The 14,073-nt window shown below is 36.1% G+C and overlaps 2 protein-coding genes across 4 annotated transcripts in view; one reads left to right on the top strand and one right to left on the bottom strand.

Annotated features, from left to right (window-relative positions):
• Nucleotides 1–312: 312 nt before the first annotated feature.
• On the bottom strand, nt 313–11,709 carry orc5 (origin recognition complex, subunit 5). Of its 3 annotated transcripts, XR_007929752.1 has the most exons (16): nt 11,557–11,708; nt 11,043–11,159; nt 7,107–7,199; nt 6,779–6,964; nt 6,502–6,576; nt 5,617–5,728; nt 5,117–5,247; nt 4,878–4,926; nt 4,415–4,505; nt 4,254–4,306; nt 2,952–3,064; nt 2,774–2,821; nt 2,543–2,653; nt 996–1,108; nt 461–582; nt 313–422 (listed from the first exon to the last, which is right to left on the bottom strand). XR_007929752.1 is itself a non-coding variant. In XM_051890827.1 (15 exons), the coding sequence occupies exons 2-15, from the start codon at nt 11,154–11,156 to the stop codon at nt 537–539; spliced, it is 1,335 nt and encodes a 444-aa protein (XP_051746787.1). In that variant the 5' UTR covers nt 11,157–11,159; nt 11,557–11,708; the 3' UTR covers nt 313–536. The 3 variants fall into 3 exon arrangements, 1 of the variants encoding a protein (XP_051746787.1); XR_007929753.1 differs by having other exon boundaries at nt 313–582; nt 996–1,130; nt 11,557–11,709; XM_051890827.1 differs by having other exon boundaries at nt 313–582.
• A 143-nt stretch (nt 11,710–11,852) lies between these two features.
• Nucleotides 11,853–14,073, top strand: part of lhfpl3 (LHFPL tetraspan subfamily member 3) — a 50,204-nt gene continuing 47,983 nt past the window's right edge. Inside the window, exon 1 of the mRNA XM_051890829.1 lies at nt 11,853–13,754. Coding sequence (XP_051746789.1) covers nt 13,328–13,754 — 427 coding nt within the window. The 5' untranslated portion in view covers nt 11,853–13,327. The remainder of the gene's footprint in view (nt 13,755–14,073) is intronic.

Here is a 14,073-nt window from a genome sequence, read left to right as displayed (position 1 = left end):
TCAAATGTGACTATACACACATTTATAATGTTACAAAAGATTTCTATTTCAAATAAATGTTGTTCTTTTGAAATGTAACAACTAATGGCTGCAGAAATTTCAGCTTTGTCATCACAAGAATTACATTTTAAAATATTAAAACAGAAAACATCTTATTTTAAATGATAATATTTCACAATATTATTGGTTATACTGTATTTTTGATCAAATAAATGCAGCCTTGGTGAGCATAACTTTCCAAAAAAAAAAAAAAAAAACTTATCAACCCAAACTTTTGAACAGTAGTGTATGAAAAGTAAATTGGACCAATCATAACAAAATATACAGTTTTTATTAGAGTAATTTTAAGTTGTGTTACACAATAACACACCAAACCCATCAAATTTCTCTTGGAGGAATGAGTCTCTTGTTTTAACTGAGTATTTTCTGATTGGACTAATACATGCAGGAAGTTCCTGTAACATAATTTATCCTGCAGTCCATTCAAGTAATTCCAGATTAATTCAGATGCCTGCTTCATATCCACTGCAGCAGGCTCACAGGAAGTCATACAGATACCTCACCACATCGAAGCTTACAGTTCTAGGATGAAGAAGACACAAATAGTCAACAAGTTAACACAAAACCAAAGAATTAGATTGAAAGGTGCATCTAAAGGTTAAAAAAACCTAATCAAAGACCCTGTTTACACAACTGGAATTAACATCCATTTTGGGTAATAAGATCGCAAATGGTCAGAACCAAATCCAAGTTGGATAAAAGCATCTGCAAAATGAATAAATATAAATGCAAGTGCAGTTCTGTGAAGGGTTAACATGGAGTAGCATGGTCAGTGATGCAGCCACAAAATAAGAAAATCCACTTGAAATCTGTCACAGGACATGCCAGGTCTAAACAGTGATCAATCTTGCCTGACCACTTGTGATCAGATCACTAAAGATGGATGTTACAACCAGGTACAAATAGGGCCAAATGGTCATCTCACACTCACACACCTGGAGATTGCAAGAATGAAGTCCAGAGAAACTGCACATTTGTATTTGGGTGAGTCCAGCTGGTCATCATGCCCCACCTGAGAGAGAAGCTGCAGAGTAACTAGAGACGAAATCTGTAAAACAGAAAGCAAACAACTGCATTTCTATATAGTATCATGACTTCATATATTATACTTTAAATTATAATATTTATTTAACAAAATGTCATAATATTTGATTGACAGGGTTAGTTCACCCAAAAATGACAATTCTGTCATTTATTACTCACCCTCATGTCGTTCCAAACCCGTAAGACTTTCATTCATCTTCAGAACACAAATTAAGATATTTTTGATGAAATCTGAAAGTTTTCTGTCCCTCCATAGACAGCTACGCAACTGACACTTTGACGCTTCAAAAAGTTCATAAAGAGATCATAAAACTAATCCATATGAATTGAGTGGTTTAGTTCAAATTTTCTAAAGAAACACAATCTCTTTGTATGAAATTTGAAGAACAGTTTGAATTTAGGCTTTCAATCACATATAAACATTCATCAGTGCACACATCAGTTGTGGTAAACAGAAGCTCAAGCATGTTTTCTTGACATGCGAGAACCAATGAGGTTCATTCTCGTGTGTTACGCAGCACGTTTGAGCTTCCGGAAGAGGCTCGCAGGTCAAGCAGGTTTGGTTGAGCTTCTGCTCGTGTTCGCTGATCAATGTTTATATGTGAATTAAAGCCTAAATTCTGTTCAGCGTATAAAGCGATCGACATTTGGACTAAACCGCTCAATTCATATGGATTTGTTTTTACAATCTCTTCTTGAAGGGTCAAAGTGGTAGTTGTGTAGCTATCAATGGAGAGTACAGAACTGACTCAGATTTTATTAAAAATACCTTCATTTGTGTTCCAAAGATAAATGAATGTCTTACAGGTTTGGAACGACATGAGGGTGAGTAAATGATGACAGAATTTTCATTTTTTTGTGAGCTAACCCTTAAAGTTCAAGTTCAGGTTATTCAGCTTCCTGAACTGCCAAAAACCTTGAAGATCAATTTCTGTCTCATAGAAATCTTTATTAGAATAATTATTCTAATGTAAATGAGTCACATAGGCAGTTAACCTTGGAAAACAAAGCATGTTTTACATTACACAAGCACTTCCAAAGAGCAACATCTAACCTATGAAAGATTTAACAACACAAAAACAAAGAAATAAAAACAGAAAATTCTCAAGATTTTATTGTCATTTTTTACGGCCTTGAAAAATGTAATTTTAAACCTGATATTTTCTGATTGTATGAGCTATGCATACAGCCAAGCTGTTCATCTATCAGAGCAAACTAATTACAGCGTTTTGACAAAATAAATGATTTATGAAAATAAAGAAAGATGAAACACTGCCACCCAGTGTATAACATGATTCCAAGACTTGCTTTTGCTGCCATATTGCACATAACTCATGTCTTACTGTCATACCTGAGCTAATTAACATGAATGACAGAGCTTGTTATTATCTGAAACTGAATTATTTACCAAACCTCATGATTTGCTCAATGAAATTACCTGTGAGAAGATACTGGCTGTAGGTGCAACTCTGCTATCAACCACACTGTAGAATATGGCCAACAGCCTGTCAAGAGGAAAAGGCTTCGGTCCCAACAGATGGTTACTAGTCTGCAACAAAAAGACAAAATCAGAGAGAGAAAAAAGAAAAAGAAAAAAAAAGATGGATGACATTAATAAACCTGCAGAAAGAGCAGTCATGAACAATAAACAACAGAAACAACTCCTCACCTTCTCATGTTTCTTCAAGAAATTAGTCTTTCTTATTTTCCCATGACTCTAAAGAAACGGAAAAAAAAAAGCTTTCTTTAGTGATCAAATGATTCATGAAGGTGCATTCATGATTCAATAAGACCTCTTAAAAGTCATGTTTAAACAATAAAGAGGGGATCAAACAGCTCTAATAAACCTTGAGGAAGAAGCGTCGATCTGTGCGGGCAGGGTTGAAGGACGCCAGGTACGCAGCGATCAGCAGAAACTTGGAGTAATATGGCAGCTCTATGTGAGCATGTGCTGATAAACCTACAGGAGGAGAAAGAGACTTCTCATTGGATAAAATCAGCAAAGGGAATGGATTTCCACTGGTCAAAAGGATACAGATTAATAAATCAAGAGAAGTCTAAAAAAAAAAAAAAAAGACTGTCTATACAGATTCCATTTGCTATTAACAAAATTTGTTTACAAATTATTATGGAAATAATATACTTTGCGTATATACTCTCAATATACATTCACAAACTGAATGTAATGTTTTTGGACACTTAATTGCATGTTATTTACAACTGAATGAAAAGATATTAATAGCTTGAATTTTTATTAAATGCAATTAGCTGAACTTTAGAGTGTGACTTAAGTATATCTTTATATGTAATTTCATAATTACTTCTATTGTCTTTGAAATATGGTTACTGCCAAATGTACTGACTAAAATATACTTTAATGTCATTTCTATTGAAACTTAACTTTAAATGTAATGAACACTACTACAACTAAAATTAAAATCAAGTACTTTACATGTGCTTCAGTATGCTTTAACCAACAGATTAGAATAAATTTACGTCTTTAAAGAACAATGAAAAGATTATCAAAACAATTATTTAAAATGTACTTTAAAACTTTAAATTTGACATTATTACAAAGGGCACTTTTATTTGTAATAATTATTACAAAGGGCACTTTTAATAATAACGATGATGATTCTGGCCTTAAAGTCACCATGAAATCAAAACTGACTATTCTTATTTTTTTATGGAATATTGCTGTATTTATTATAAATGATTTATCCGTGCACATCATTTTATTTTTTACATTCACATGCCCTTCGTAACCTTTGATCAAAATACTCGCATGAGATCACAGCAATAGCAAACCACAACCATCCAATCAATTACCGACAGACAAAACCAAGTCCCACTCCTACAATTTTTCACTCGGATATGCTTCACAATAGGAAGGAAAAAACTAATGCAACTTTCATTTCATGCTGACTTTAACAAACACACCACTACCAAATCATTGTGAAATGACTCATCAGGGCAGCCCATCAGCTAATGTGTGGACAGAGGGTAGATATAAGTAGAAATCTTGGCAGTCTATCCTGAACCCAATTTTTTGCAGCCCTGTGGAACGCCAGCAGATGGTCTGTGAGGGCATGACTGAAGCCTCTGCTGTCCTGTCTGAACATGCAGAGTGTGTGTGTCTGTCTATGTACCTCTGAGGGTCATGGCCTCCTTCTCGTCCATCTGCTGCTGCTCCCACTGCACGCTGATCGCAGTAAACCCAAAGACACAAACAGTCGGTCACTGATGACACACAGCTCAAACACAATCTCAACCGTGAGCACTCTTCAGAAAACACACAGCACTAACATACCTGGACACCTCTCGGAGGTAAACTGTCTGCATGGCTCTGTGCAGATGGGGCTCAATGTTTTTCCATAACTTGTGAATATCACTCTCTTTAGCTGAAGGAAACAAAAAAGATGATTTCAAACACTGTATACTGACACAAAAAGAAGTTTAATATATTAAAAGTGACAGGTCACCCAAAAATGAAAATTAATAGTCAATAATTCAGTCAATAATTTCAATTAATAACGTCTTTAAATTTGTGTGTCCATCACACATAATGGCATATGGCTTCAGAAGACGGATGGACTACTTTTGTCATTTGACAGACCCAGACCCGTTCCACTTTCATTTTATGGAAAAGAGCAGCTTGGACATTCTGCTAGACAACTTTTTATTCAAAAGAAAAGGAAAAATACAAATTTCTGGGTGAAATGTGTGTTTAAATGGAAAAAAATAAATGTTTTATTTCAGTTTGAATATTTTACCTTCTCCTTTCTCCAAGGGTTCACAAAACTTGGAGAAATTCAGTAAAGCCTGTTTAAATAAAAAATTGAACAGTGTATTTTAGTATATTAAGCAATTTAGTACTACTTAGTTTATTCTGTCTTTTTGAAGCAGATGAAAGATGCAAAAACACTGGTTTATGAGCACCTGCTACATCATAAAAACTACTGCTTCAAAATAACTGCTCCTTTTATAGACTCGGGCAATTTAAAGACATTACCAGGTGTCTGAGCTCTCTTAGATCCCTGCAAACTGAGAAGAAGACCCCCAGCAGGATGTTTATGTAGGAAGAGTAGAGCTCAGGTGTGTAGGATGGGTGATGATCCCGAGAAAGAATCTGCACAAGCTCCGCTGAGGGACCAGAAAAACAAGTTTTTAGAAACGTTTCATCCATCCATCCAAATATCCATCCAAATAAACTACGTCATCGTCCCTGTTTGCACCTGGTATTAACACTCGTCGATTTTGTGATTGTGTTACAGTAGGTTCAGAAATCCCAAAAAAGCCCAAAACATGCACTTTCAATTTTAATCCCATCACAAATGTGACGTTTCAAGCAAAATAATCGTTGTTATATAAAACCTGGGGCCATTGACAAATTTGATCTTCATTTAAATTTACATGAACACTGGTATGCTTGTGCAACAGTTATATAATAAAGAGGGCTCGTTATTACATATTCAGAGTCAGTCATTTGATACGCTTCCTGTACCCTCTTACCTTTACTGTAGTCTGGGAAATGAAAGAGCAAAGGTTCAAAGCAGCCAGTGTTGGGCCGAAACTTTTCCCACACAATTTCGCTGAGCAAGATAACGGTCACATTATCATTTACCTGCCACAAAAGAGGAAACACACAGAAGTCAGATGAAGAAATATGACAAAAAGACAACTGTAATATATAAATGCAAAACACTCAAAACACAAACACTCCATTCTAAAGCCTCGGCCAAAAAGCTGCGCTTGAACGCACCAAAAGGACTAAAGGCGCCTGTCAACTAGCATATGTGTTCTGCACGTGCGTGTAAGTAAATAACCGTCTATATCAGGAGGTATCAATAGTCCATTTTCATCATTCAAATAGTAAAACCGAAACTAGGACTTCAGATATACAAAACGTAAACAAAGCAGTGCTTGCTTACCATTTTGAATATCAGTCACGCTGATCACTTTCTTCATTCCAGTCGGCTCATGTTATTATGAAAATATTCATGCATTTCGAATGCTCAGGTAAGATGACGTAAAATTATAACGGCCTTCTGTATGTACCGTCTTGACTCCGCTTTCATCACTTACACTTTTATTCTCATGCACTGACTTGTTTGTTAAGCTGAACAGCCAATCAGAGTTCTCTCTCTCATCAACGGCCTGGTGCTGATTCAACATGCCCTAAAAACCCAGTCAGCGTCCGGCTAGAGCCAACGTAGCAGGACACAACTACTACAAAAAAAAAAGTAAGTAGAGCGACGCAAAAATGGCCCGACGGCCTACTTTCGGCTTGGTGTGGAACTCATACTCCTTAAAAGACATAAGCCTCTATATAAAAGGCAGAGTTTGTACCTCTATTCTTACTAATGTAGCAACACATTAGTCAAATTGAATGCATACCAGTTCCTGTAGGCGCAGAAGAGCAGGAAGCAGGCTGAAATCCATATCTCTCATGCGTTCGGCTCTGTCCAGAATCTACAAGGACATTATATAACCTTGAAGCATCACCTCATGTCATGACTACACATCAATGCACATCTTAAGTAATAACTTCACCAACCTAAAAACACATATTGTATTTATATAATATGTTAACTCTAAAAAGAGAATACTGACAAATCTACAAACATAAACAAAAGCAATATATATTATGATGACAAATGAAATGATAACTCACTATATAGCGTGTCTGTGTAGCAGGTGTGCTGGAGCTCATCTGTTTGTACAGTCGCACAAAATCTGACAAAGACGGGCAACGAGGAAGCAATGCTGCAGCATCTGGCCCGAAAAAGGCAGACAACACCTGCTGAAACAGCAGTCCACCGGACACACACTCTACACAGTCCACTGAAGCATGGGGGAGCTGCACAAAACACACACAATCACAAAACTACAGTCAATGTCTTTCACTTATTTCTCACTTAGTAAACTCTTTTACTTAACATGCAATACACTTAATACAGGAATAACTCTGGAATAAACTACACAACTTTTAACAATCTTACCTCCAGATCTTTCATGATGGTGAGCACCACATGACTTTTTCCTGTTGCTCTGTGACCATAGATGAAGAATGAAGGATAACTGTATTGATCTGGCTGTTAAGAGACGGAGTAACAACAGCTCAAATTAACTCTGTATGGTACATTAAAGTAAAATACTTTGGCCTTCATTTTGAGCTAGTGAACATAAACAAGTTTGGCACATGCACCTGTGGACACTGACTGAATTAAAGTCACAGTTCCAATAACTTAGGACACTAAAGAGACCTTCCTACTGACTCTGAGAAACACTAGAAGAAAGATGTCCAGGATCCCTGATCACCTGCATGATCATGCCATATATTTGGACTGCATATGTGAACAGAGCAATAATCTGCAATGTCTGTAATGCAAGACACCAAGACACAATGCAAGGCAGTGCTACAGGGAGACAGGAAGGACAGCTGATTGTCCTCGCAGTGCCAAACCACATGAAACCATGTGTCCCCTCCAGTGGTGTAATGTAACGAAGTAATAATACTTCTTTACAGTACTTAAGTATTATTTGGGAGAATCTGTAAGTTACTTTACTTGAGTTTTTATATTTCTGTCAACTTTTACTTTTACTCCACTATATTCCCTAAATAAAATGTATACTTTTACCCCGATACATTTTCCCAAAGCATTTTCGTTACTTACTACAAAATAAAGTCGGAAGAACACAGACTGCAAGCAAGCATGTGCAAACAAGTGCTCGCACAACCGCGGTTGATTTCATTTTCCGGGTAGCGTCCGTTGCTGGAGCGGCTGAGAAGAGTGCGCTGTCATTATACAGTACGAGAGCGGCCTCTAGAGGCGAAATAAAAACCATCACTGATGCCTCGTAGAGTTTGTTTTGACATGTGACGTGAGACTGCTCGCTGCACAGAGCGGGACACTTCAAAAATGGATTTAAAACAGACAATAAAACGGTATGTGATACAGTGTACACTACAGTACATGTTTTCATATCATTATAAAGTAATTAGTTTGTTGAGTAGATGCTGCATTAGTGGAGAACAGTAGTATGTTTGCCGTCGAGGCTGAGAGGATGCGAAGTACCTCAAGCAGTTAAAACAATGTGACAAAAACACCAACTGTTTAATTTGCATTAGTTTATATCCATTTGTTCGCTGTTGTGCATTCGTTATCCGGCGAAGTTGTATATTTAAACTGTATTCTCATCATGCAGTGACAGAAACATAACAAATCAGAAATTTATTCGATTTCAGTTCTTTTTTATTATCAGCATTGTAACACATATTTTGATTAGATAATCATCAAGTTTTCTAAAATAGAGGCTAATAATGTGTGAAAGTATACATATAATAGACCCATGCTATGCCTTTGTTTGTAAAGATGGTAATTTTTAAGCATGACTGTTTGGATTTATATGGTAACACTTTACAATATGAGTCCATTTGTAACATTAAATAAGGTTAATAAAAGTATTGTTCATTTTTAATTTCAACATTTACATTTTAACATTTTAAAGTTGTCTCTTACATTAGTTATAATGCACTATGAATTAACATGAACGATCAATGTATAATTAATATTAGTATTTTTTATATTTAAAAATTACAATAAACATTTAGCCATTTTTTTAATTCAAAGAAACAAAATGTAAGAAAGAGTTAAAACTTAATCTTGCTGCTCAAACTGTGTATAGAACAATTTTTAATAATATTTTTTGCTCCTTTTGTATTTTACATTTACTTGTACTTTTACTTTCAATACTTAAGTACGTTTAATATAAAAAAAAAAAAAATACTTTTCGTACTTGAGTACAAAAAATATCACATACTTTAAAACTTTTACTCAAGTAACATTCTAAACAGTGACTTTAACTTCTACCAAAGTCATTTTCTGGTAAGATATCTATACTTTTACTCAAGTATGGTTTTCGAGTACTTTATACACCACTGGTCCCCTCATATATGTTAGAGAGCTTGCAAATGTCTTGGTGGAAGAGTGGAGGAACATCTCACAGCAAGAGCTGGCAGATCTGCTGAAGTCCATGAAGATGAGATGAACTGTAGGACTTAAAGCAGCTGGTGGACACACCACATACTGTGTGCTGACTGCTACTTTTGATTTTGACCACCGCTATGTCCAGGGAATCATTAATCTATTTCTGATCGTCAAATGTCTGTGAAATTGGTTCAGTTTATGTCTCAGTGAGTTGCTGAATCTTTTTTTTTTTTTGTGTGTGTGTGTGTGTGTGTGTGTGCATACAAATACACTACCGTTCAAAAGTTTGGGATCGGTAAGATTTTTAATGTTTTTAAAAGAAGTTTCGTCTGCTCACCAAGGCTGCATTTATTTAATTAAAAATACAGTAAAATCAAGAATATTGTGAAATATTATTACAATTTAAAATAACTTTTCTATTTGAAAATATTTTAAAATGTAATTTATTCCTGTGATGGCAAAGCTGAATTGTCAGCATCATTACTCCAGTCTTCAGTGCACATGATCCTTCAGAAATCATTCTAATACGCTGATTTGCTTCTCAAGAAACATTTATTGTGTACAATTGTACAAAATATTTGTGTACAATATTTTGTTTTCAGGATTCTTTGATGAATAAAGTTAAAAAGAAAAGCATTTTTTTTATATTTGAAATATAATCTTTTGTAACATTATAAATGTCTTTACTGTCACTTTTGATCGATTTAATGCATCCTTGATGAATAAAAGTATTAATTTCTTACTGACCTCAAACTTTTGAACGGTAGTGTATAATGTTACAAAAGCTTTGTATTTCAGATAAATACTGTTCTTTTGAACTTTCTATTCAAAGAATCCTGAAAAAAAAAGTATACAACTGTTTTTAACATTGATAATAATAAGAAATGTTTCTTGAGCAGCAAATCATCATATTAGAATGATTTCTGAAGGATCATGTGACTCTGAACACTGGACTAATGATGCTGAAAATTCAGCTTCGCATCACAGGAATAAATTACATTTTAAAATATATTTAAATAGAAAACAGTTATTTTAAACTGTAATAATATTTCACAATATTATTGTTTTTACTGTATTTTTAATTAAATAAATGCAATCTTGGTGAGCAGACGAAACTTCTTTTAAAAACATTAAAAATCTTACCGATCCCAAACTTTTGAACAGTAGTGTATTGAAATTTGCTGGAATTAAAAGCAGTTTAAAGTGAGAGGATGTTTCTTTTTTCTTCTCACTAAGTTTATATATTGTTTTATCATTTAAAACTTCTTTTTGTGTAATTGTTAGCTTTTTAAAATAAATGTTGCTTGAATTATATTTTCTAATTACTTTTTAAGTATGGTTTATATATCCCAATATAGTAACTAATTGCTATCTATCTATTTAACCTTAAAAAAAAAAAAAAAAAAAAAAAAGTATTACCATTACACACAATATCAAGTCCACTCCATCACATGCGAACACATATATTAACATAAACGGCACATAGTTGGAAGATGTCTCATTTTAGTAGTCCCAAGTGTGCCTAATTGAAGAATACCCCATTGGTATTAAGTTTTTGAAAGTTGAATAAAAAACACACAAACAATAGAACAAACAATATTTAAGCAAAATAATAATAATAATAATAATAATAATAATAATAATAATATAGGTATTTAACTCTTTTTTTTATGAAGAACATTATATAAACAAAAAAGAAGCAGTCAAAACAAAGAAGAAAAAAAAGGAAAAGAAAAAGAGGGTATATATCTAATCAGAATAATCACTTATCAAAAGGAAAAGATTAAAATACTTTTTTAAAAGCCTTCTTGTTACATGAGTTAGAAATCATCCCAAAGTAATGCTGTACTTCAGCAAGCAAAACAGATAAGTGGTTTCTGACTTGAGAATGCTGTTTACAAAAAGAACCGTTTGTATCAATATATTATATATAGGTATTTAACTCACCTGTCCCATGAGTGACAGCAGTGACGTCACCTGTGCCTCCCTGCAGGGCAGCCTGTCAGCCAGAGAGCGCAGTGTGTCCTCAGGATAACCAGGACACTGCAGCGTTACGGACATTCTCTGATTATAATGAAACATCTGTATTAGTAATGTTAAAATGATCCACATGCTGTAGTTTTAAGTGTTTTAGAGTTACAGATGGTAAGACACGGTTTAAAAACGAACTGTGCTTGGTTGCAAAGAAACAGTAAAGGGCGCAGAGCGCACGGGTCTTTAAATTTAAATATTTAAACGCGGCCCTAACGGCGAAAATCTCTGAAAAGGACAGAGACGCGACGCACAGACGTTCATCTAATGCATATAACGTTATATATATATATATATATATAAACAAATAATAACTAAAACTACAAGAACACATTATGTGTGATAATATTTACACGTGTTCAAAGTAGCAAAGCTTTAAAAAATACGACGCTTTCCAAAATAAACTAGTCAAAACAAGCAAAATAGATACCTATTACTGGAGCAGATGTTTTAACGAGACATTCTTGGCTTTATTTGTTAGTTTTCGAGACACAAAGACCCTTTCCTGCAGGATAAACTTCACATCAGTTTCCCCGCGCGGTTCACTCAAGACGTCGAGTGTGCGTCACTTCCGGAAAGGGTGTGGGATTTGTAGTTCTTAGCGTTTTAAATCCTAACGCTCTTGAATTTAATTTTTAAACGTTTAAAATCGAGAATCTATATAATAATCAGCGTGAAAGTCAAAACACGCATACATAAATGTAGACATAATTTTGGAGAATTTATTGCCAGCGTCATGCCAGCGTCTCTTCTCTCTATCTGCTATGCGGACGGGAGTGACAGACGCAGACTGAATATTCGGGTGTGCCAGAAATCTGCGCTGTTCGCTCGAGCGCTCTCCATCCCCGCGAGCGCGTCTCATTGAGATCTACACGCGCGGCATGAATCTCATCCCAGCGTTTATTCACTCACACGACATCACTGTGGTCAGGTGTAATGTGTTTTATTGAGAGATGTGCGCGCAGGATTAAATCGGATGGAGCAGTGGTACGCCGTTAAGCCAGTAACCGAGAGGAACGCGATATTTGCGTATTGCAACTGTCTGAGCGTGTAAATCTGAGAAGAATGGACACGCAAAATATGATGCAGTGCAAGTGTCGTCATCTGAACATCCGTTATTTCTCTTAAACGCAACAGCACAGCAAGATTTATCACGGAAATCCTTCATATCTTGTAATAGCCTCATGGAAGCAACCATTTGGACTGTGTAAGGTAGATTATTGTTTGTATAAATACATATTTTAGTATATAAATGTCTTCAATCTCTTGATTGTTTGATTATTCGCAAACCATCTAAGTATTATTAATTTATTCGGGTCATCATTAAGTATTCATACTGACATTTGCGTTGGGAATATTATCTCTGATGCACTGGAATGCGTCTTCTTCTTATGAGCTGTGTCTTCATATGAGTTTAGTCATTATTTTTGCCCTCCCAAGTGTGATTATTCACCTTAATGAGATCGTTTGGCTGAATGATGCGGATGCATAGAGACTGAATGAGAGGAGAGCTGGAACAGAACATCATTGGAGTCACGGACAGACTGCCACATCCACGCTGAACGAATCACTGTGACATCTGGCACCAAAACTGCTTAGTCTGTCGCGACATCTGTGAGCTGTTCGGTCTGTACTTGAGTTTAGGTGGCACCCCAAGCAACATCTAGAGAGGACTGACTCCGGACTGAATCCCCAGAGGACCCAAATCTAAATTAAATGCAGAGAGAACTTTGTCTAGACTGAATCCATAAATGACCTGAAACTGGATTCATTCCAGAATCCAGACGCAATCCAGATAGAATCTGAATCCATAAAGGAACTAAATCTGGACTCAATCCAGATAGGAGCTGAAGACTAAATCCGTAAAGGATCTGAGAGCAGTTCGCAACCACAGTGGATCTAAGTCCAAACTGAATCCTGGACTGAATCCAGATAGGAATTGAACCCAGTCTCAATCCAGATAGGATCTGAATCTAGACTGAATCCACAAAGGACCTAAATCTGGACTGAATGCAGACAGGACCTAAATCCAGACTCAAACCAATCTAGGCCTAAATCCAAATTGAATCCAGATAAAACCTAAATCTAGATTCAATCCAGATCTAAGCAGAATTCAGGTTTAGAACTGAATCCAGACTAAACCTAGTCCAGGTTGAATCCATAGGGGACCTATTTGAATCCATAAAATACTGAATCCATCTATGATCCCTGGGACACCTGCAGCGATGCTCCCAGCCACGGAGGCAGCCAAGATCTACCAGACCAACTACGTCAGGAACTCTCGAGCCATCGGGGTCCTGTGGGCCATCTTCACCATCCTCTTCGCCATAGTCAACGTGGTATGTTTTGTTCAGCCCTACTGGATTGGGGATGGCATGGACACGCCACAGGCCGGCTACTTCGGCCTCTTTCACTACTGCATAGGAAGCGGAATCTCCCGGGACCTGACGTGCCAGGGGAGCTTCACAGAGTTTGGCTCCATCCCGTCTAGCGCCTTCAAAGCGGCGTCTTTCTTCATTGGGATGTCCATGGTGCTGGTCCTCTCCTGCATCGGCTGCTTCGCTCTCTTCTTCTTCTGCAGTACAGCCACTGTGTATAAGATCTGCGGGTGGATGCAGCTGGCAGCAGGTGAGTGAGTGAGTGACTGTGCATCATTTGGAGGTTTCCCAATGCCTACTGAGGTACGAGGAGCCAGGAAGGCTGGAAGTCAAAAAAACAATCTGTGAAAGTGTACAAACACATATTCAATTGGCATACGTTCTAATATTTGCAGCTGGCATTTTCTAATATGTTTAGTAAGTTTGTTAGGCACCAAGACAAAAAAAAAAAAAAAAAAAGTATTGTATTGTCATGGTACTTCAGACACTGCACTGTACAAAAGTTTGGGGTCAGTAAATTTATACTTTTAATACTTAAGTTTATACTTTTAATGAATACTTTTATTCAG

Source organism: Ctenopharyngodon idella, chromosome 4, assembly GCF_019924925.1.
Source record: "Ctenopharyngodon idella isolate HZGC_01 chromosome 4, HZGC01, whole genome shotgun sequence".
In the NCBI taxonomy this organism is placed as follows: Eukaryota; Metazoa; Chordata; class Actinopteri; order Cypriniformes; family Xenocyprididae; genus Ctenopharyngodon; species Ctenopharyngodon idella.
This window is presented reverse-complemented; position numbering and strand designations above follow the sequence as displayed.

Coding starts and splice junctions, on each gene's coding strand:
- orc5 (XM_051890827.1), bottom strand. CDS start 11,156: ATGTCCGTAACGCTGCAGTGTCCTGGTTATCCTGAGGACACACTGCGC. Junction 4,506..4,877: donor ACCCTTGGAGAAAGGAGAAG/GTAAAATATTCA, acceptor TGTTTCCTTCAG/CTAAAGAGAGTGATATTCAC. Junction 4,307..4,414: donor TACCTCCGAGAGGTGTCCAG/GTATGTTAGTGC, acceptor TACTGCGATCAG/CGTGCAGTGGGAGCAGCAGC.